This window comes from Peromyscus eremicus, chromosome 1 (genome assembly GCF_949786415.1).
Source record: "Peromyscus eremicus chromosome 1, PerEre_H2_v1, whole genome shotgun sequence".
In the NCBI taxonomy this organism is placed as follows: domain Eukaryota; kingdom Metazoa; phylum Chordata; class Mammalia; order Rodentia; family Cricetidae; genus Peromyscus; species Peromyscus eremicus.
The window spans coordinates 41,590,805-41,613,979 of NC_081416.1; the positions used below are offsets into that span (position 1 = coordinate 41,590,805).

Genomic DNA, 23,175 nt, shown 5'->3' on the forward strand with positions numbered 1-23,175 from the left:
TCAACTCTTCTACAACACCTGGCCTCTATTTATACTCTAGTTATGTAGCTTGAGTCTATTCAAAAATTAAGAAAATAGGCTCTCTTCTAATACCAACATTTTAATTAAATGTCATTATAATTAAATTTTTAGCATTTATTATTCAAAATGTTGAAGCAATCTGGAGCTTTAGATCTTTCCTATTTCTTATTTTATGCCAGTACAAAAAGTCTTGCTGGTGAAATATAAAAAATTACTCATTACAGCATTATTTCAAAACCTACAAATAAGTTGTATCTCAATTGTCTACGAGTTCTTGAGAATAAGTATAGCCTTAGTGATTTAACTCTTCATGCAAAAATGGTAACAAGTTCAGAGAAATAAAGTAAATTCCCAAGGTCACATAGTAGAAAGTGTTATGGATGAAATTAATCCCGAAACCCCCACCCCTTTACTTTTCTCTTTTAGTTTTGTAGTTAATGTGCTTATAATTCTATAATGTACTTAGTATGAAAGAAGTTCCAGTACGTTCCTTAGGCTAGGGCTGGGAGCTCAACAGAGCTGAAACTCAATGCATTCCACCACTCCTGGGAGGAATAAAACCACAGCAGGAAGAGGGGGAGAAAATCCATCCTTCCTTTTCTGTTCTGTAACTGAGTTGGTTCCGGGAGGAGTTTTGCAAGACTCATTTCTCCTTCGTTTTGACCAGGGCTGAGCCAGTTCTTCAAACAAAAGACAGCCAGTTACTAACTTCTGGTTGCTAGGTGTGGCCTCCCTTCATTTCCTATAAAATCAGAAGTCCAGCCCTCCACTTTCAGACTGAAACCGTCCGAACAGAGCCTCTCTTCAGTTCCTGGGAAGACAAGAAGATAAAAAGGTAAGACTAAGCTTTTGTTTTACAGAATTCTGCTTGGTTTAGAAACTACGAAATCGGGTGAGCACTCCTTGCTTGGTTTGCCTGGGGCTTCATAGAGAAGTGTTGTGACTGCTGAACTCTACTATAGTTATGGCTCGTTGCATTTAATATAGTTTAATGACTCTTGCTGTAAAATTGCATTGTGTTTTATCTTTTAGACACCAAAAATCATAAAGTTTTGCCTTTCTTAGCTAAGAAATGCAGTTTTGAAACTCTGGCAAGTTTACTTTATTATCAGAGGAGAGGAAGTGTGCTCCTGTCTGGCAGTCATAGATTGAGGTTTTGCTTTCCTCCCCTTCAGAAAATGTTGTCTCCAGAGCTTTATGTTTTGTGTGAGTGCATCGTTGAGTGGGAGGCAGGATGGAGGTGGGGGCCCAGAGAAACCAGATGTGGCATACTGTGAAGAATTTTTCCAAAACAGAAGGCTTTTATAGCTAAAATATTTTTCTTTAATAAAACTAAATGAATACCAGCGTCAGAGTAGTCTCCATGCCCTTTTTAATTAACGTTTTGAGTGAATGTTATGTTTACTCGTAGCTTAAGATGGTCCGCTTATTACTCGTTTCATTTAAACAGGGTGTGGCCACATTCCCTCCCTGTAATCTCTGTGTCATAGACAGGCTTTTCTGGTGCTCATTTGAAAAACCTAAGGGGAAAGCAGATTTTTCCTGGGTGATGTCAGATAAATCATTCCACTGAGTGCCAGAGGGGCCCACAGAAACTCTCCTGCCTAGTGGCTTCTTGGAGGTCACATATGCCAAGGACGTAAACTTCCTAGAAAAACAAAATGCAGATCTAAAGTCACACATCGTTGGAGAGACTTGCAAGACAAACGTGGCATATTACAAAAAAACGTTCCTTCCGGGACTTTCCTCTTAGCCCACTTTAAAAATATAATGAAATGCCTTAACTTCTAATTTTATGGGAGCCAATTAAGAAAATTGTCCTTCTTCTTGCCATAGAGGCCTACAACTGTGTGAATCCTGAGAAATCAATGCCCCCTAATACTGAGTGAGGAATATATTCTGCTAGCTGCAGATAAGGCCTGTTTCAGCTGATTCATATGTGGTAAAAATGCTGGTTTCCTGATTCAGAAGTGGCCTCTTCCGCAGAAGTTACATGGTTACCAGAGGCCCAGAAACACACCCACACCGCTTAGATACCTGATATGAGATTGATGCTGACAAGACTATAGCAACACCCTTATGGAACCAGCTTAATTTACATGCTTATTAAATACTTTCCCTTCCTCCCTCCCTCTCTCCTCTCTTGAGACAAGGTTTCTTTGTGTAGCTCTGGAAGTTCTGGAACTAGCTCTGTAGACCAGGCTGGCCTTAAACTCACAGAGATCCTCCTGCCTCTGCCTTCTGAGTGCTGGGATATCAAAAACATCTGCATAGTTGATTTATAAGCTTGAAATCAGCACACTGGCTGACTGTCTTAGTTTTCTCTAGACCTATTAATTTGTTACATATTTAAAGTCAGAATGAAACAATTTACTGATCTTTAGTGATGAGCCATGAGCAATTCTAAAAGTCAAATATGTCTTTTTCCTTCAAACTTGCACACATTTATCAGAAAGATCAAATACTCAAACTACTTAATATCCCTTTCCTTTAGGCTAATTCTCTCCTATTTGTATTGAAGGTGAAATGTAAGATACGTGCTTCAGAGCTACAATGGATGTTAGAAACTTTATTTCAACATCTTCATTTTATAAATTAAGTTTCACGTTTTTGTGAAGTCAGATTTTTTAGTTAAAGAAACTTAAGACCCATGACACCATGATTCTTCTATTTAAAATACTATTGATATGGGCCAAATTTGTTGGTTATATTTGTGTAGCTGTTTGTTTATTCAGTAATGATTATTCATTTATTTATTAATAATTCATAATCCTTATGAATGTGCAGAATGACGGGTACTTCATAAGGTATTGGAGATGCACAATGAATGGGCTCTGCCTTCAGGGAAGACTGCAGGAGGTACAGACGCCAACATGAAGGGATAATGCATAATGGCATGAGGTTATCGGATGGGTAGAGACAAGATGCTTTGGAAGGTCCCTTAGTGTAATACTGAGTACCAGTGAAGGCATCATGAATCCTCAATGCATAGTCTTCATCAAATAGCAGTGAGTCAGGCAAAAGATAGTGGTGTGGATGAGGTCAGAGCATTCCAGGCAACAGAAACTCCCTGTTCAGAAGCCCGAAGCAAAATATCCAGGAGCTACCTTTTATTAAATGGCTTTTTTAAGTGACGTCATTATATAATCTAATTATCACATCATGTGCTCATTGAACAGCCTAATTATCTTCTGCATGTGGGTAGTTGTGGGAAGAACTTACAAAACACATATTCAAAGAACAACTGTACATAAGACAAAAGCGTGCAAAAATAAATACCCTCAGGCTACAGTGAAACCTGAGTCTGCATGGATTCTCTTTAGTGAATCTGATTCTCAAGTATATTAAAAATAGTGTTGATCTTGTTCTCATCTCTTTGTTCACTAATTTAAAGGAATATATAGTATTTTGCAGCCAGGAAGCATGTATTTACATTATGATACTGACACTACTAGCAAGATGTCTATCTGAAAAGGACAACATGTGCAAGAATAATGAGGATGGTGACCAAGTTATTTTGTCAAGAAATGGCTAGTGATTGCTAAAATCATTGTGAAACTGGTGTTCCCTAGCATGTAAGCGGGACATAAGCCACATAGCTGTCTTCTCTAGGGATACTGTCTTGTGTTAATAAGTTACTCAACAATTTTTTCTTCATTTTGTACTTTGCAATTAATACAGAAATAATGTTGAAACCAGGAAGAGTTGTTAAACCAGGAAACTCAGCTGCTTTCCACACAGATTCTGGAAGTCACATTCCATGACACTCAGAAAGATAGAAAAATGAAGATGACTACATACATATAAATATAGAAAAAGGCTAATCCTTAGAAGTTTCTCACTTTATATATAAGTAGAAATTAATAGATGGTGCATATTCACAAAAGAGATTGTCAAGTAGAAAAAAAAAATGTGAAATGGTGTCAACTTCCAAGGGGGTTATCTTCAAATGAGCACATTTTAATCCTGGAGATTAACTTGGATTGAGAACTCATTGCTAATTAATTGAAATATATGTTGCGATGAAACAACATTATAGTAAAAACAAAATAAGATAGAAGAAACAAATCTTTTTGAACCAATTCAATTAAGTTCGTGTCCATGAAGAATGTAAGTGCTGGGCAGGCAAAGTAGATCCAGTGTGAATCTGCCTGACATTCTTCCTGTGGTATTTGAGAAGTGCTTTATATGTAAGTCATCCTGTTAACGAGGGTTATTATCTTTGGCACTTAACAGGCTGTGAATAAATGAATTTTCTTTTACAGTCCTTGCATCTTTAAACTTTTCTAAGAGCTAGAAGCTGACTTTAGAATCCAATTTCTTTTGTTGACATTCATGAAGACCATTCTGTTCTGGATGCTTTGCTTTTCTGGACCATCCTTCTGGGTTATCATATACATCAGGCTAGAATGTAGATGCTCAAAAGACATAAGTTCAAAACTGTCTTCTCTAGGGACACTCTTATCAAGTAAATCACTCAACCTACTCTTTCTTGTTCGGTTGCACAATATAATTAACATAATCATCATTATTACATTACACTTTCTCAGTTTTCAAAAAGAAAGCTGTGCACTACGCAGTTCATTTTAATAGCAAAGAAACTGTGAAAGCATAGTACTTTCATGAAATTCCTAAGATCAGTGTTGAGTTGTCATATTCACTTTTGATATTATATTCTCCTCTAGTTTAAAGAATTTTTTCTCTCTCTTAACTGAAAACAACGAAATTACTGATTTTTTTTTTTTTAAGCAAGTGATCAGATCACTCATTTTGAGGACTCCGTTTTGCTAGGGGCTTGGGTGTGGTGTCAAGATAGCAAGTCTGAATGCTGAAACTGCCAGTGGCTATGAGGCTGTAGTTGTGCCAACTTGGCAGTCAAACTGTGAAATATCGTGTGGCAACAGCAATTGCACCAGATTTGACTTTAGTGGGAAATACAATGTCATGCATGATTGTATATCTTGACTTTACCTGAGGGAACAGCTTTAAATGTGTTGGTTATGGGAGAGAGTACAGGACATTGGTCAACATCCTTCATACAAATGACAGAACACTAATTTGAACCAGCTCCATGGTGATCAGGTGTGGCCTGTTTCTCTTTTGAGTGATTTTCCTCTGGTATTTAATCTTGTTACTTGGGACTTAGTCATTCTTCTAGCAGATTCAGACTGAAATACTGTGTCTGGACATGTTAGAAAGGGACCAGTTTATGAGTTTTACTCTTCATAAGTCTTACGGCTACATACCATGAAATGAAGTCCCAGAGCTTATATTTTTAGCCTCACTCAAAGGTATTGATCACTATGAAATCTCCAAAGGGTGTCAGAGATAGATCAGTGTAGACACTGGACAGTGGCTCCTAAAAATGTGGACTAGACAAAAGGAATCACTGATGACATTTGGTGTACATGGAGAAAACAGATTGTTTACATACTTCAAGTTTTAAAAAGATTTTGTTCCACCGCTGGTGGTGGCATACACCTTTGATCTCAGCACTTAGAAGGCAGAGGCAGGTAGATCTCAGTGAGTTCCAGGACAGCCTGGTCTAGAAATTGAATTCCAGGACAGGCAGGACTGTTACACAGAGAAACCCTGTAGCAAAAAAAAAAAAAAAAAAAAAAAGAAAGAAAGAAGAAAGAAAAAAGAAAAAGATTTTGTTCTATTAAATTCAATTTAAACACTACCAGGCTGCAAGCTATTCAGGCAACTTAAGAGGCATCCTCTAAGATAGTTGCCGAAAAGTTATGCATATTGCAGCATCACCTAAGTGATTGTTATGGGGCATTACAACAATAATATTCAAACAACTCAAATGTGAAGAACGTGATGATAGTTATTTACTCAAATAATTTTACACATAACAGTGGGGAAAATAAAGAAGCTATATTATTTAGAATGAAATATGCAGAGTTCTGAGTTGATCCAGTCTAGTAGATGGCCCGAATTATTTTACCTTATAAAAGTAAACATATTTTCTCTAGGCCTGCTTTTGGCACAGGCCTTGATTAATCCCACACAGGTGCTGGGATGACTACTAACTGGTCTCACCCTTTTCTCTGTACCCTTTAGCATGCTTCCCATGATGCAGAAATGATGTTTCATCTAAAATGCTAAGGTTATTACACTGTTTTCCATTTAGAGACCTAATGACGTTGCTCTTAGCGGTGGACCTACGTTTAAATTCCTTGTTACAATTTCTATCAACATTTCTGTCTAGTGAACTTTGCTTTGCTTCTCGAATATGATGGGCTCTCTTCGATTTTTTTCCCCCTCTGAAGCTTCCTGTCAGATTTGTTTTAACTCATTTCAGGAAAGCCTCACCTGAATCGGCACTTTCCTCGGAACTTTCCTTAGCCTTTTCCCTTTCAGTCTGAGAGCACAGACCAGCTCTAGATCCCCCAAGGCAAAGGATGTCATATCAAAGCTTTTGTACCCTCTTTGCTTAGCATCTGCTGGATGATTTGTACATTTAGATCTGAGACAGGGCACCCCACTCCTCTCCTCAGACCGTATGCTTACATGCTGTAATCCTCTGTTCCTTAGAGGGTAGGGCTGTAAAGATGAAGAAAACAGCCCCATTTTTTTTGAGTAGAGGCTGTGGGTTTCTTTTTAACAGTAAGAGCAGTCTTAAAAAGTATTTACACCTCACACTTTATTATGCTCCAAAGAATAATCATAGTAAGAACTAGTATACTGTCTATGGCAGTGTCTCATGTACATAGGGTAATATTTGTGGGTGTTGTGTTTGTTGTGTTAAAGCATCTACCCATTTTCTTTCCAGATACTTCTTTAAAAATGGCGATGGTATCAGAATTCCTCAAGCAGGCCTGTTTTATGGACAGTCAAGAACAGGAATATGTTGTAAGTAGTCAAAATATTATGACATAATAGTTAGCATGTTAAAACAGACACCAAGATGGATGAATGAATGGAGACTAATTTATGTCTCTCACATACACAGCAAGCTGTAAAATCATCCAAAGGTGGTCCTGGGTCAGCAGTGAGCCCCTACCCTTCCTTCAATCCATCCTCGGATGTTGCAGCCTTGCACAAAGCTATCATGGTTAAAGGTGAGTGTGTATCCATAGAAGTGTCTCCTCTTGAAAATTTCATAGAAACTACTTGAATGGTTATCGGGAAATAAACCTGAGTCATGTGAAGTCTTTTCCTGGGGAGATAAAGTTTTTAGTCAGCTGTAACGGCTTGTACCTATACTATCAATACTAGAGACTGAGGCAGGACGGTTGCCATTTGAGGCCTACATGTGCTGTGTAGTCAGTCTCTGCCTCCAAAAGAGGAAGGTATTTGAAATGAATGGTAAACGGCGCAGGTTGTGGCACTTACCGCATGGAAAGGTCATGGTCATGACAGAGCCCAGTATTAGTTTCACAGTTTTATTAGGAGGAAGGGGGTGGGGTAGCATGTGTGGAGAGCAGAGGGAAAGATAGTGGGGTGGGGGGAGAGATAGCAGAGCAGAGAGAGGGGATGGGGTCTGTGTCTGGCTTTCTAAAGACTCCTGGTGAAGTGGTGACCACACTGCACACATGTAGTCGCCAGCGCACACTGATGACGTGAGACCCTTTGCTTAACTCCTGAATTGTGCCTTCGCAGTCATATAGCAGAATTCTAACAGTCCTTCCTTTCAGTACATAGGAAATTTTGGTCAGTGATGAAATTCCTGTTGCTATAATAGATGTCCTTACTGTCTGTTTCTAGTAGAAATCAATGCTTAAATCAGCACCTGTGATCACATTTAGGGTTTGAACATACATCTGGAGTACTAGTGTCCAGAAACTATTAATTGGCTCTTCATTTTCCATTCAAATTAATGAGATGTTGTTATACCCAGATCGAGGGGACCCCCAAAAGACCACCACGGAGACAAATCCTGTATATAAAAGCAAAGTTTTCAAGGTCAGAGCTTGGACTCTGTCTGACGCACCAGAGAGAGCAGAGAGCCCTGAGCCTAGGCAGGATGGGGTTTTTATCATAGCAGAGGTTGGAGTATAGGGAATGTTTGGAATGTCAGGTATTTCCCCTCAGATGCAGGCCTCCCTGGGTGGGGCTGGCTTAAGGCTTTTCTAAGGTCCACATGTTGCCTGCCAAAAGCTGTGTCTGGGCTTCTAAGCCTGTCATGGTAGCTGCAAAGTCAAGCTGTTTTGGGCTCCTCCACAACGTCACATTACATTTTTCAGCTTGTTACGGGGCACCTGGCATTCATTTTCTAGGCTAATGCAGTTCCCTTTCTCAACTTTATTATGATGGGCCTTGATAGTGAATCATTTCATGGCAATTGCTGATGACTAAGAAAATTGATGTTAAAGCCTCAGATTCTTTCTTTCCAGGTGTGGATGAAGCAACTATCATTGACATTCTTACCAAGAGAACCAATGCTCAGCGCCAGCAGATCAAGGCAGCATATATGCAGGAGACTGGAAAGGTGAGGAGAATGATGAACTCAGATGTTTAGTGTGCTCATGTTTATGTTCCAATGTGATTCTGAAGCACAATTCTATCTCTTTCTGCTTTATACACAGTTAACTCATCATTTCCAAAACGGGAATCACAGTATTTGTCTCCTTTGTTGCAATAGGACCACTTTTAGCAAATTTGTTCAGCTCACACACTGGCCATCTTGCTGTAAAGTTTTCCAGAGGTGATGTTCTGTGTTGGAGGCAATCCGTCAACTTAAGCAAAATACACATCAAAATTACTGTGGGGGTACAAAGAATTTGTTCTGATTGAAGTGTATTTTTGTTGTTGTTTTTGCTAAAACTAAAAATGAGCTGCTTTATGAAGAAATTAAGTATTTTACACAACTCTGTGTTGGAAGTGAACTTTATACTTCTCACCGCAAGTGTGGATAGCTTATTTTTAAATGGGTGCAATAAGAAAACTGGAAGATAGCAATTTTTTAACTATAGTGTTTAGTAGACCAATGAAAAGCACGTAACAGCTTTGTGTTTTGAGCTTTATGACTCGGTTCCTGTAAGAAACTCTGAGAACATGGTCCTGGGGGAAGTTTGTATTGGATGCAGTAAATTTCATCTAATTTCTCTAGATTAAAATATTGAGAAGACATCCTAAATATCCAGCTTGTTTTCAGCATGGAAGGAAAGAGCTATAAAAGATGACTGAAGCGAGAACTGTCACTGGGTGCATGACAGTTAGGAAGTCACTCTGATCCCTTTGTTTTTCCAGCCCCTGGATGAAACTTTGAGAAAGGCCCTTACAGGCCACCTGGAGGAGGTTGTTTTGGCTCTGCTCAAGACTCCAGCCCAGTTTGATGCAGATGAACTCCGTGCTTCCATGAAGGTAAATGGTTGTCCTCCCCTGTTCCCCAACAGTTTTAAAGATTTGTTTTATTTGTATGAGTGTTTGGCTTGAGTGTATGTATGCATGTCCCTGTGGGCCTGGTACTCTCAGAGGTCAGAAGAGGGCATTGGATCCTCTAGGATTGGAGCTATGGATGGTTGTGAGTCACTATGTGGATGATAGGAATCGAATCTGGGTCTTCTGCATGAACAAATGCTTTTAACTGCTGAGCTGTCTCACCAGTTCCTAAATGAACTTTTTAAAGAAAAATTCTTTTCCTCAAAACAATGTGCAGGATAAATCTGTGTGTTACTATGGCTGTGCCTTCATTATCCAGTGCAGGACTGTCAATCAGTCCAAATTCAGTGATTGAACAAGTTAATAATTTAATAAATCAATCATTGGATACATGAAAAATTAAATATTGGAACTGACATTCTTCATGCAATTTAAATTCATAAATCAAATAGCTACATTTTAAAATCTTCACCCCAAATACTGAACATAAACTACTTTGTTTTGAAACAATACATTTTGTTAAAAATATGGACAAAATTGACTAAATGACAAATTACAGCACACTTTGTTTGGACAAATCAAGTTGATTATCTTGAATGTAAAAATGTAAACGTATTTTCTTTTCTTTAAATTCAGGGACTTGGAACAGATGAAGACACTCTCATTGAGATTTTGGCATCAAGAACTAACAAAGAAATCAGAGAAATTAACAGAGTCTACACAGAAGGTCAGGCCAGCATCTGAGTCCCTAGACGGACAGGAAACCAAATAGAAATACTTTCTGAAAATCAGCTATGGGTGGTAACTGTGTGTGATTTAGAAAGCCTAAGTTTTAAAATGTTTCCTTCCTGGTTGGTACACATCTCTGGAAGGCAGGATGAAATGCCAGCAAGAAAATACATTTCCCAACCCACCTGCAACTTGCACCTTAATGAAAAATGTCTTGTGGAGATCATGAGCACAAACTGTTACAAAGAGAATTGAATTCAGGAATTCAGAACATTGGATTTAAATAGCTTTCTTAAAAACATTTCTATTGTTCTGAACTAACCTGTACCTTTTATTTTGAAAAGACTAAATAATAAGAGTAAATATTTCTGATCAGAACACTTTTCATTCATCTTTCTGATCTTTTGTTGGGAACCTTAACTTTACCATTGAGAACATAAATGATTCCTCTTTCTCTGTGCTTAGACAAATACTTGACCTGAAAGACTTATCAATGGCTCATTGTACAGTGAGGCCTTCAGTCAAATGACTCAGTCCTCACTGCACAGGGGACGGCTGCACATCTCTGGTGATACTCTAATTCCTTTGAGCTGTTGACTTCTTTGTTTTGTTAAACTACTATGTGACCTCATGCAGCATCTTTGTGTCTGACTCATTGCACACTGTTCTCAGTTGAGCACCTGAGTCAAAGTGAGACAGTTTTCAACCACATTTTCTCTGATTCTTACTCCAGAACCAATACTTGTCTTAGATCCGTTTCTCAGTAATAATAATTCAAGAGACATAATTATTAATGTGTTTGATAAAATGTGGTTTACAAAGGTAGACATCCACATTTCCCTATGATCTTGAAGATCCAGATGGTCCAGAAATAGCTTAAGGTGTTGTTTTTACTTTACTATAAATTTATTATAAATTCAGTTATTTTTCCTATGAAAGCACTATATTTTACAGCCAGTTTGGTACCTGTTGACATGAGTTTTAAATAAATGTAACACATATGCCATTGACCATATTATATATTGAATATTTATAATTTTAAGGTAAATAAATAGCCACTGTTAAAGCAAGTACTATTTTTTCCTTTTAAATCCTGTTCTATTCATTCTAGTGATTAAATTTTCACATATTTCAAAATGATTTGGTACAGTATGTTTAAACAATTAATTTTTGTTAGCAAATATTTATGACTTAGTTTTCATACATGGTATTATTCAGTTTTCTTCCATTGATCTTTAGGAAATTATTTTATATCTTGATATTGCAGCTGCTCTAGTTTCTTCATTTCCATAAAAATATTTTGAAATATGTTACAGGAGTCATTCCACTTTGTAAACTACAAGCTAATGCAAATATCATTATTTTTTCATGTTTACTAAAAAATTATTTTCTCATCTTGTAGAGCTAAAGAGAGATCTGGCCAAAGACATTACTTCAGATACATCTGGAGACTTTCGGAAATGTTTGCTCTCTCTGGCCAAGGTATAACTTAAATGCTCTGGAAATGTCTTTTCTATTATAAATAATAAAGCCTTAGATTTGTAAGCATTTTCTAGGAACAAGAGACTCTTTCCTTTAAAATTAATACTGCTTAATTGATGAATAATACTTATATGTATTTGAGGGAATAGTGTGATATTTTGATATATATGATTTAAAACTAACAATATAAAAAAAACCTTCATAATCTCACTTCCTACCACCTTTTCAGGTGAGATATTTGAAGTTTATCTTCTGGTCATTTAAAAATACCCACTACGTTTTGAATATGTTCATCTTACTATGTAGTAATACCACAATGTACTCCCCTTGTCTATTAGAGACTGCGCCTTTTCATCAGCATCCTCCAGTCTTTTGATCCCCACCCCACAATCTCTGGTCATTATCAATGTACAGTCTGCATCTGTGGGTTCAGGTGTTTTAGGAAGCACATCTAAGTGAGATCATGCAAACTTGCTTTGTTCTGTCTTGCTTATGTTCCTCAGAGTAACATTGCTGCAAATGATAGATACTGTTTTCACTGTTTTTTTTTTCCTCAAAAGTTATGTCTGATTTTAAGAGAATTAAGTGTATCTTGTGATTATATCCTATAGACAATCTTACAATATGTTGGTTCATTTTTCAGGGTGACCGTTGTGAGGATTTCAGTGTGAATCAAGATTTGGCTGATACAGACGCCAGGGTAAGCAAGGGAGAGACAATATCAATGAAGAAAATCTTCCTACCTTCTTACTCCCTCTATGTGGAAGCAGATCTCAGGTCCTGCGAGAATCCAGTGTTTTGTTTTGTTTTGTTTTTATGTTCATTTAATTTGACACAGATTCTTGTAGCCCAGGAATGGAAAATAGTCTTTATGTTTCCAATTTATCTCTCATTGTTTAGAAAGCCAGAGATGACTGAAAGAACAATGAGACTCTGTCTGTCTTTCCCAAGAACTGCTGGATTGAGAACACTCCAAGTTTTGACTCTGTAATATAAGAACATAACTATATGCCAGTCAAACCCCTTGCTGGGTAATATAAGTTGCTACCAATTTGAGATCCTTTTTTCGCAGTCTCTCAATTGCTGGGACTAGAGACATTCACCGTGATGCCCAGCTGGGAAAGAAAATCACTGCTGAGTAAAGTGAAATCCCAAAACACATTACAATTCTGTTTTAATAGAAATTGTGCAAACAGATCAAAAACAATAATGATGCATAGTTGCCTGTACTAAAAATTACTCTCATCTTTGTGAATATGCTTTCCATTTCTAGACTCTTAGGGCCCCTCGATGTATATTTATAGAGACTACGTGATTAGTCTGATGAAGGACTGTCATAGAAATTATTATTTTAAGGTGGGTGGGGTGGTACATGCCTTTAATCCTAGCTCTTGGAAAGCAGAGGCAGGTGAACACTTTGAATTCAATGCTAGCCTGGTGTACAGAGCAAGTTCCAGGACAGCCAATGCTACACAGAAAAACTCTGTCTGGAGAAAAAAAAAAAAAAAAAAAACAAAGAAACAAAAGGAAGAAAGAAATTAATATTTTGTAGTTAGTAGAACATACTTTTAACAAAAAGACTGGGATTATTATTTTCATTCACAAATGAGTAATAATTGCTTTTAAATTATTTCCTAAGATTATATAGCTTTCAAATTTCAGAGTCAAAATTTGTGTACAGAAATCATAGCATCAAAATGGCATTTCCTTCAGTAGCTAATAAATGTGTATTATACATGGGGAAAATACAAGGCCTAGGCAGTTGTTAAGTTTTGATTTATAGATATTATTTGCTAATAATTTATTTGAGCAATAAAAAGTAGAAAAAGGAAATCTGTTTTAATGAGTCCCTTGAGTTGTCTTTATCTACAGAATAATTTTAAAGCAATTGATTCAGCAAACAGATATCCCATATTCTGTTTGTCATATTTACAAAGCTCCTTGAGAGATACTGTCCTCATTTTCAAGAAGGGCTTACCCCAGTGATGCCTACTCTGATTGTATTAAGTACACCATAATTGCTTATATAACCATAGTTAAACATGCATGTTTGCGTGCTTGTCATTTCCACATATGGGCACATGTTTACTTATTCATTTCTTGACAGGCTTTGTATGAAGCTGGAGAAAGGAGAAAAGGGACAGATGTGAATGTGTTCATTACAATTATGACAAAGAGAAGCTTGAGTCATCTTCGCAGAGGTAACAAGAAATTAGTTTTTATGGAATGTGTTTATGCAAGATCAGATGTTCCTTATCTAGGACAAGTGAGAGGAAGGAAAGAAAGAGGTCTTTCCATATCAAATGGATGCAGTGATATTCACTACTTACTGCTGTGTGCCTGATTGTTAGCCTTGAACTGCCGCCGTTCACACCACTGGGAACATACTCTGTAACTTTGGAGTGCGTAACATCATTTATTTTCACTATTTCTATTCTTTCAAAGTTTTGGTTATGACAAGAGATGTAAATAAAACATAACTAATGAGAGAAAAAAGAAACAAAAACAACTCTAGAGTCTAAATGAAGGAAAGAATATGTAGATGGTCCAGAAATAAGAGAGAACAAAAGAAAAAACCTAAATTCCCAAAGATTCAGCATTACGACTTAGGTTCTGAATCTCTGGGAAGGCAGAGTGTAAGGATAACACAAAGTTCATTACTGTATACCAACATAACAAGTTCCTATATAAACAAAGTGAATTTGCTGTGCTGAGATTACAAAGGAATGAACTATTAATACTGCTGTAGAAAGCAGTGAAGTGGTTAATCACCTGGCACTTCTGATAAAAGTTGGCGCTTGCAATATGAAGATGAAGTCTACACAGTATGCGGAGTCATGCAAATAGCCTTTAAAATGTCACTGAAGTCCAGTGTGCCTGAGGAGCTCCTTGAGTCGGTTACCTTAATTTTACTAAAGTATACCAGTAGACAGGCTGCTTTGCACAAATCTTAACCTCAATTTCCTCTTCAGTGTTTCAGAATTACAGGAAGTACAGTGACCATGACATGAACAAAGTTCTGGATCTGGAAATGAAGGGTGACATCGAGAAGTGCCTCACAGCCCTTGGTATGTAAAAGTTGCACAGGCGAAGCTCTAACCTCAACTTATACACCTGCATATCACTGCTTCCCTATAAAAAATATATATAATAATATAAGACAAAACCCCTGTAAATATGATACATCTATGTATCTATGTTCAGACTGAGGCAATATGTAAGGCTGATGAAGAAATAGGAAGGCCTTTTTAATTCAACAGATGTTCTTCAAGATGTGGAATTTGCAGAATATATTTTTGAGCACCTGTTTATAAGGCAATGCACCAAGCAGGCCATACCACCTAGGCCACTATGGATGCATATGGAGAACAGCATAACCACTTATACAATCTTGGGCAAGTCCTGCATGACCTAATCCAGTAGGTCTGGGTTAACTTGTGAAAATACGAACCTGTTACATGTCTCCTAGGGATATATTCTGCTTCTGCAGGCCAGGCTTCTGAATTTGAAGCTCTGATGGTTATCAGTCTTGCTGTCCACAAATCCCACTTTGAGTAGCAAGATAAAGAAAGGACTCTACAAATATGTGCTAGTATTTCATTTGGGCAGCTGCTTTATACTTAATCTGCTGCTGTGCTGCTTTGACAAGTGTTTGTATACAACATGAATCAGGTTTTTATGTGCCTGCTCCTTACATTTGTTTCTCCATACCCACAGAGAGTATAGATAATATATTGGGTAGAGTCACTACTGAATATTGACAAGGGAAAGAACACTGATAACTACCATGTAGAAAGTAATTCTCTCTTCTAATAAACCAAATATCCCACATTAGACAGGAGGGCTAGAACTCTTTGCAGAGTTATTTCTTATTTATTTAATATATATCTTTATTTTGTGATGACTACTTCTACTGAAATATGCATCTTTTACAGTGAAATGTGCCACCAGCACCCCAGCTTTCTTTGCTGAGAAACTTTACGAAGCCATGAAGGTACTGTTCTACTTATAGGTTTTACTTAGAGAATAAATTATCTGTGGAAAGAAGAGTAGAGAACCTAATGTTGCTTGAAAATCACAATACATATCTTTAAAGAAAATTACACTTTATTCAATTTGAGGGGAAGCATGTATTAGAATAAACTCTTTGAATTTGGTGCATTTTAAAAAGGTATATGTAAATATGATTATAAGGTGAACTAGCAAGAAAAGTTTATAGGTGATTTATAATTTGCTTAAAACCTGAATCACCAGAACAAGGGTGGTGCATTCCCCCTTTTAGTGTGCTACTTTAATAACCCACTTCAACTGAGGTTGTGAGCTTTATGCTTTTGTCTTCCTAATTATGCTGTCTTTCATGCCACAGACTAATAGTGGTCTTTTAAAATGTTATTCCATGGTTAGAGAAGTAGAAGGTGGTATTGGGATGTATTTGAGGTTTCACTTGTACTTTATTTTCCTGCAAGGAGGTTGCCATACAGGAGATTGCCCCAGTACTTACATTTTGAGATCTCAAGACAATAGTTATGAGGTGATCTTTCCTTTGTAAGCCACACATAACAAAGCCTTAAGAGAAAGAGAGAGTGATGAAAAGAGCTAATAATTTAAATAATATTGAGAAGCTTCTGTGAAATGATAGACATGTTCCCAGTGCTTGTCAATCAAGACAGGCCCAATAGGTCTAGCTGAATAATAATTAACCCCCTCTCTGTCCCTCTGCCCACTGTTTTCTGTGTGATATTCAGATAAGTAATGATGGTGTATGAAAGAAGAGCATTATACCCAAAACTTCAGAAGTCAGTATAGCTTTTCCTGATCTACTTTAAAACCTTAAGTTTGGGCCAATGAAATGACTCAGCAGATTAAAGCACTTACCATCAATCCTCATGACCTGAATTTAATCCCTGGGATGCACATGGTTGAAGGAGAGAACCAACTCCTGAAAGTTGTTCTCTGATGTCCTCATGAACACTGTGTCATGTGTGTCTATAAACATGCCCAGGAGTGCACACACAGAGATAGTATAACAAATAAATAATAAAATACAATAAAAATTTAAAAACTTGAGGTTTAAGTAAGAGTGAGGTATAAGTGGGTTAGAATGAAGGAAGAAGAGAAGGGGGGATAAAGCAGGGGTGACTCAAGAGAAGAAAGCAGCATACACTTGGAATTGAAAGCAGAATCATCCTTTCAAGACAGTAGGTATGATTGGCTTGACAGCCGAATGGCTATGGAATTATGCAGGACACTATAAGAGAAATGGGAGACCACTGAGATATTTATAATGGATAGGTTAGATTTATGATTTCAGGAAACAAACAAACAAACAAACAAACAACACTTTGTTATTATTGGATAGTTCAGATACAGCAAAGATTGGATGGTGGAAAGCCCGTTAGAAAGCTCTAGAAATCCTTTACACCTTCTGCTAATATAACTCCCATTCTCTTCTTTCATTACCACTGTTCTCTCTCTTTACCCTACTCTCTCTGTCACTGTCTCCACTCTGTGTGTGTGTGTGTGTGTGTGTGTGTGTGTGTGTGTGTGTGTGTGTGTGTTATAGAGAAAGACAAGCGGTGGGAGGAGAGGGAAAAGAGAAGAACATAGAGGGTTGATTTTTTTTTCCCATGCTGTGTGTGTAGAATGATAAATGGGCCTCATTTTAAAATCCAGTCTTCAGTGAGAGATTTTCTGCATGTAATGAAACCATGGTCTGTCTGCACAGGGAGCTGGAACTCGCCATAAGGCATTGATCAGGATTATGGTCTCCCGTTCTGAAATTGACATGAATGAAATCAAAGTATTTTACCAGAAGAAGTATGGAATCTCTCTTTGCCAAGCCATCCTGGTATGTTGTGATTTTCAGTAATAGGACCTCTGCAAAGAAAAGTTCTTTATGCAACAATTTCCAAGAGCAGAGCTGATGTGATATACTATAGCTGTACATTGCATATATAAGATTAATTCTGCTTCTTAGGGTAAATGATTCATAAATAAATTAAGCTTCACATAATTAAATCTAGTCTATCAAAGAACTAAGTGTACTTTTGAAGCACAGAGAAATGTTCAGTCTTTGTGAATAAACAGTCCTGGAATATTTCAGAGTTCTTAGAAGTATTGATACATATCATATTTATTTTGTAGTTAAAATTGAAGGATTAAAAATGTAGTACTACAATTAATTTCTAGTGTTTTACCTGTTACTAAATATGTTTCCTCGTAAAATGTTTCAAATATATGTTCAGGTCATATTATTAGAGTGTTGGAAAAATAACACATAACAAGAAGTTAAGGGGGCTGATCCTATTGAAAGATAATTATTTAAATTCACATAATTTGTATTTGACAATTAAAATATATGAAGACACAAATGAGAAAATTACAGGCCCATAATTTTCACCCCTATTGAGTGACTCAGATATTTCCTTATGTAGAGTATCAGATTATATAATACTTCAATTAATTATATGATATATTAATGCTTAGAAGTACTTGTTCTAATAAATAATTTGTTGAGAATTGACTTTTTTAAAAAAATATTTATTTATTTTTTATGTATGAATGCTCTATCTGCATGTTTGCCTTCATGACAGAAGAGAGCATCATATCCCACTATAGATAGTTGTGAACCACCATGTGGTTGCTGGGAATTGAACTCAGGACCTCTGGAAGAGCAGCCAGTGTTCTTAACCATTGAGCCATCTCTCCAGCCTCTAGACTTGACTTTCTTTGATTCTTCAAAGCTGTTTATTCTCCTCTGCAGAAAGTTTAATTTAGCCTTTTTTTTTACACAGCTATATCACACACTGTAAATAAAGTATGACCTGCTTTGTTGCTGACTCTAAAACTATCATGCTTCTACTACAACTAAAATACCTTGTCTTTGTTATGATTTTGCATCATATCACTTATACTTTCTTTTTTAACCAACAGGATGAAACCAAAGGAGACTATGAAAAAATCTTGGTGGCTCTGTGTGGTGGAAACTAGATGTCCCTGCTGCTCTGAAGCACTGTAATGAGGACATCTCTTAGCTGTGTTCCCTCTATCACATAGGCTTCAGTAGGAGAGAGTTGCTTTAGCAGATAACAATCTAATTATCTAATTATCAACTTTGAATAATATAGCGTATAAGTTTTACATCATACCTCTGTATAATAGAGAAACACTTGTTTTCTTAATTATCTTTATCCCAAATTATAAATCCCTGTAAGGAATTCACTGTGTTAGCATTCCTGAGAAATTAGTTTATGTAGACTAAAATAAAACAATTTTATAAGACAATTGGTGTGTTACTAGCTCTTATAGTTTGATTTTTCTTTTTTTGTGTGTAATCAAATGGCTTAGTTTAACAAAGAACAGAAGTTAGGTTTTCCTATTTGAAGATTATTTTAGTCATGAAATCACAAAGTTCTACCAGAAATTTTCTCCAGATAATCAAGAATTTCCTCAAAGTATTGGGATACAAAATCAACATACAAAAAGCAAGGGCCTTTCTGAATACCAATATCAAGCACGCTGAGAAAGACATGTGAAAGCATTCCAATTCACAATAACATCTGAAAACTAGGAATAAACCTAACCAGGGAGCTAAAAGACATCTGTATGAAAAATTTTAAATCTCTGAAGAAAGAGATTGAGGAAGATACTAGAAGGAGGAAAAGCCTCATTATGCTCATGGATTGGTAGAATTAATATTGTGAAAATGGCCATTCTACCAAAAGCACTTACAGATTCAATGCAAACTCAATCAAAATCTCCATTCCATTCTTTCTCAAAGGGGAAGAAACAAAACAAAACTAAACACACAGGGAAGCACGAAAGACTCCCGATAGAGCACTTCCAAGCAGTAAGCAATAATCTGGAAGGACTACTTACTATACCAGATTTCAAGCTATGTCACAGAGCTATAGTAGTAAAACCATCATTGCATTGGCATAAAAATGTACTTGTAAATCATTGATTCAAAATAGAACATTTAATTATGAGTCCACACAATTACAGACACCCGATATTTGAGGAAGGCACCCAAAATACACACTGCAGGAAAGACAGAATCTTTAACAAATAGTGCTGTCACAACTTGTTATTCAGATATGAATGAATGGAGTTAGACCTGTATCTGTTACACTAAAAAAAGTGAGCTCCAAATGGATGAAAGAGCATCATGTGGAGCCTGACACACTGAGACTGTTAAAAAGAAAAATAGGCTGTGCTCTATAAGGTGCAGGTACAGAAAGGATGTTCTCAGGGCTTCATTTGCTCAGGAATTAAGGGCCAACCATTGACAAGTGGGATCTCATGAAGCTAAGAAGCTTTTGTATAGCCAATGAAACAATCACGTGGAAAGGAAGATCAGAAAGCTGGAGAGAATATTTGCCAGATACACATCTAGCAGAGAATTTATATATAGAATATGCAAAGAACTCAAAAGGAAAGAATTCAGAAAGAAAATTATCCAACGAAAAACTGGAATACAGATCTGAATGGAGGGATAAAAAGAAGAAATAAAAATGGTTACAAAATATCTTTAAAAGTGTTTGATATAATTAGCTGTTAGTGGGAAAGCAAATCAAAACAACTTTGGAAGTATATGATGTCTGTTCATGACATCTAAGAATTATAAAACATTCCTCATAGTAATAGTACTTTTTGCTGTAATAATTAGCAATTTTTAACAGTGTTAATATGAAGAGAATATAATGCATTTTCATAAAACAAATGAATATTCCTTTTGAGAGAAATAAAAGCAAATCAAAATAAAAATTGTATTGACATTTCATCTTACATGAATAATAATGACCAAAATAAAATAACATTAAAAATGATAGCAAATGCTGTCATGGATGCACAAAAAAAAGTGACCATAATTCACTGTAGGTAAAATTGAAACTGATCCAACTCCTGTGGAAATCAGTATGAGGAATTCTCAAAAAGCTAAAAGTAGACTCATTATATCATTCAGCTATTTCACTCACTGGTGTGTACTCAAAGAACTCAACAGCCTACTACTTGCTTAGCTGTGTTCATTGCTGCTCTATTCGCAATAGGTAGAAAATGAAAACCTAAACAGCCCTCAACTGATGGATGGATAATGAAAATGTGGCACATAAACACAATGGAATTCTCTTCTGATGCTGTGATGATTTGAATGAGAAAGTCCACTATACTCTCCTATGTTTGAACAGGTGGTCACCAGTTGGTAGAATTATTTTAGAAGAACTAGAGGGATAGCCTTGCTAGAGGAGGTGAGTCTCTGGGGGTGGGCTTTGATGTTTTTAAAGCCCACTCCCTTCTCAGTTATCTCCTTTTGCTTACCCTGGGGTTGTAAGCTCGCAGCTCTGGATCCAGTGCAATGCTTTTCTGCCTGCTGCCATGGCCCCTCCCCTCATGGTCATGAACTCTAACCCCCTGCAACTGTGAACCCCAAATTAAATGCTTTCTTTTACATGTTGTCTTGGTTATGCTCTTTAGTCACTGCAATAGAAAAGTAACAAGACAGATGTAAAGAAAAAATGATATCATAACATTTGTAGACAAATGAATAGAATTGCGAAATACACTGGATGAGGTGACAAAGACTTAGAAAGACAACTGCTGCATGTTCTCTCTCATTTGTTGATCTTAGCTCCTAATCTTGAGATTTGAGTGTATAACCTGGAGTAAACACTGAAACCACAAAGTAAAAAGACCCCATGGAGAAGGAGGAGGAAGTGGAGGAGGAGCTCTAGAAAGGGGGCGGGTATAGAAAACAGGTGTTGTGAAGGTAGAAATAGTAAAAATTGGGGGACTTTAACTGGGGAGGGGGAGGGTTGTAATACAGAAGGAGAGGGAAGACGGGGAGACAAGTGACAGTAAGAAATGTGAAAAAGCCACAATGATGCGTATTATTTTATGAGCTAACTTATGAACCAAATGGACTTACAGCCTACCAAGTGACCATTACAGAAATTCACTTGTCAACATGTAGAGAATAAGTGGCCACTGAGAGTCCAGACCCAAATGATACATCTACAGTGCAGACTGTACACCCGAGGCTCTAGGGAACATCACAGAGCAGGAGGAGAAAGAGTGTAAGAGCCTCAGGACCTTTCCTGTATAAACAGCAGACAGGATGTCTGCAGGAGGATACTGCTCTGTATCCATTTGAGTTATCATGGCATATTCCTGAGCCCGTACGGTTAAGTCTAGGCTTTCACATTCCCCCCTTCACAAGTATCAATGACAGAACTCAAACATGAGTCCTACCTGTCTAGAGTTCAAGGGTATTGGGATAATCCTCCTGAGCAGTCCAGATAATTCTGTTCAGCAGGTTGTGGTTTTGTGCTCAAAGTCTAGACCAATAGTTTCAAAAAATCACCTTGCCCCTTCTACCCATTCCCAAGTTGCCAATTCCTGGCTTGTGGTTTTTCCCTATAAAACCCCTCTACACCTGGGCTCGTGGCCTTAGCCACATTTCCTTCCATCTGCCATGCAGCAGCCCAGGTTGAATGTGAAAAAAAGGACCCTTATGTGCCTGAATCGAAAAAAAAAAAGCCACAGGGCCAGGATGCTGGATTTGAGATTTTTGTCTTTTGTGTGACATAGAAGCAGTACTCCTGAAATCTCCATGATATAGTTCCTAAACAAGAACTACGAACTACATTAAGATAACTCTAGTTGACATGACTACATAAATGTAGGAAATTTCATAGATCCCACTTCTAGATGAAGGTCTACAGGCAATCAGAGGTTGCTGAGAGGGAAAATCTCTCCTTCCCACAACTATCTCTTGATAGATGATCCAATCCCAAGTAGTAAGCCTTAAACACACACACACACACACACACACACACACACACACACACACACACACAGTGTTGCTATTTAATGTTCCTTATATATACATATATATTTACACAAGCAGCACTAAGTAGATTCAGTAGGTTGTATACACATATATGTACATACACATATACATATACATATATATGATACATAAATCATATATATGTGACAATGGACAATGAATAAAGAAATAGAGGTCATGAATTTGCTAGGGAGTGGGGGAGACACATGAAGAGTTGGGGTGGAGGAAATGATGTAAATACATAATTGCATATGAAATTCTTAAAAATATTAAAAATGAACAAAATAAAATAATATTTGAAAAGAGGAGAGGCTCCCTTTCTACAATGTAGGCTAGGATTGTCTTCAGGGACCCATCATGCTGTCTGTCTGTGGCACTGGGCCTGTATTCTTCTCTAAGTCCCCACCATACTGTTGCCTCTCTGTCTGCCCATGGCAGACAATAAACTCTTCTAAAAAGTTCCTTAGACCCCAATTATCTGTCTCAATGTTCTTTCAAACCACCCCTGTCCCATCCAAATTTAATAGTTAGTAGGGAGACAGGCTACTCCTGTGGACAGAGGTATATCTGAAGGGGCAAAAGAGATGTGGTGTGGAGTGGGCTGACTTGGGTGGGTGACTTGATTGTCACCAAGGGCCGTGGTGATGTCTTGGCCTGGGCTGCTGCTGGGGCCCACGTCTGGGTTCATGGCTCTGATACAGCTACCTTTTGTGTTGGCATCCAGGGCTCCTGATACCACTCGGGCTGACAGGATAGGGCTG

At 37.3% G+C, this 23,175-nt stretch overlaps 1 protein-coding gene across 1 annotated transcript; it reads left to right on the forward strand.

The window, feature by feature from the left end:
- The first annotated feature begins 666 nt into the window (after window positions 1-666).
- Window positions 667-18,849, forward strand: Anxa1 (annexin A1). The gene is made up of 13 exons (XM_059259840.1): window positions 667-856; window positions 6,803-6,882; window positions 6,983-7,091; window positions 8,367-8,461; window positions 9,223-9,336; window positions 9,991-10,081; window positions 11,486-11,565; window positions 12,209-12,265; window positions 13,673-13,766; window positions 14,538-14,633; window positions 15,501-15,559; window positions 17,291-17,413; window positions 18,499-18,849. Exons 2-13 carry the CDS (start codon window positions 6,817-6,819, stop codon window positions 18,553-18,555), a joined length of 1,041 nt encoding a protein of 346 aa, XP_059115823.1. The 5' UTR covers window positions 667-856; window positions 6,803-6,816; the 3' UTR covers window positions 18,556-18,849.
- Window positions 18,850-23,175: the final 4,326 nt, after the last annotated feature.

Bases quoted from the DNA above. Each gene is read 5' to 3' on its own strand.
- Anxa1 (XM_059259840.1), top strand. From the start codon at position 6,817: ATGGCGATGGTATCAGAATTCCTCAAGCAGGCCTGTTTTATGGACAGT. The intron at 7,092-8,366 runs GTGAGTGTGTAT...CTTTCTTTCCAG, and splicing joins CAAAGCTATCATGGTTAAAG to GTGTGGATGAAGCAACTATC. The intron at 10,082-11,485 runs GTCAGGCCAGCA...CTCATCTTGTAG, and splicing joins TAACAGAGTCTACACAGAAG to AGCTAAAGAGAGATCTGGCC.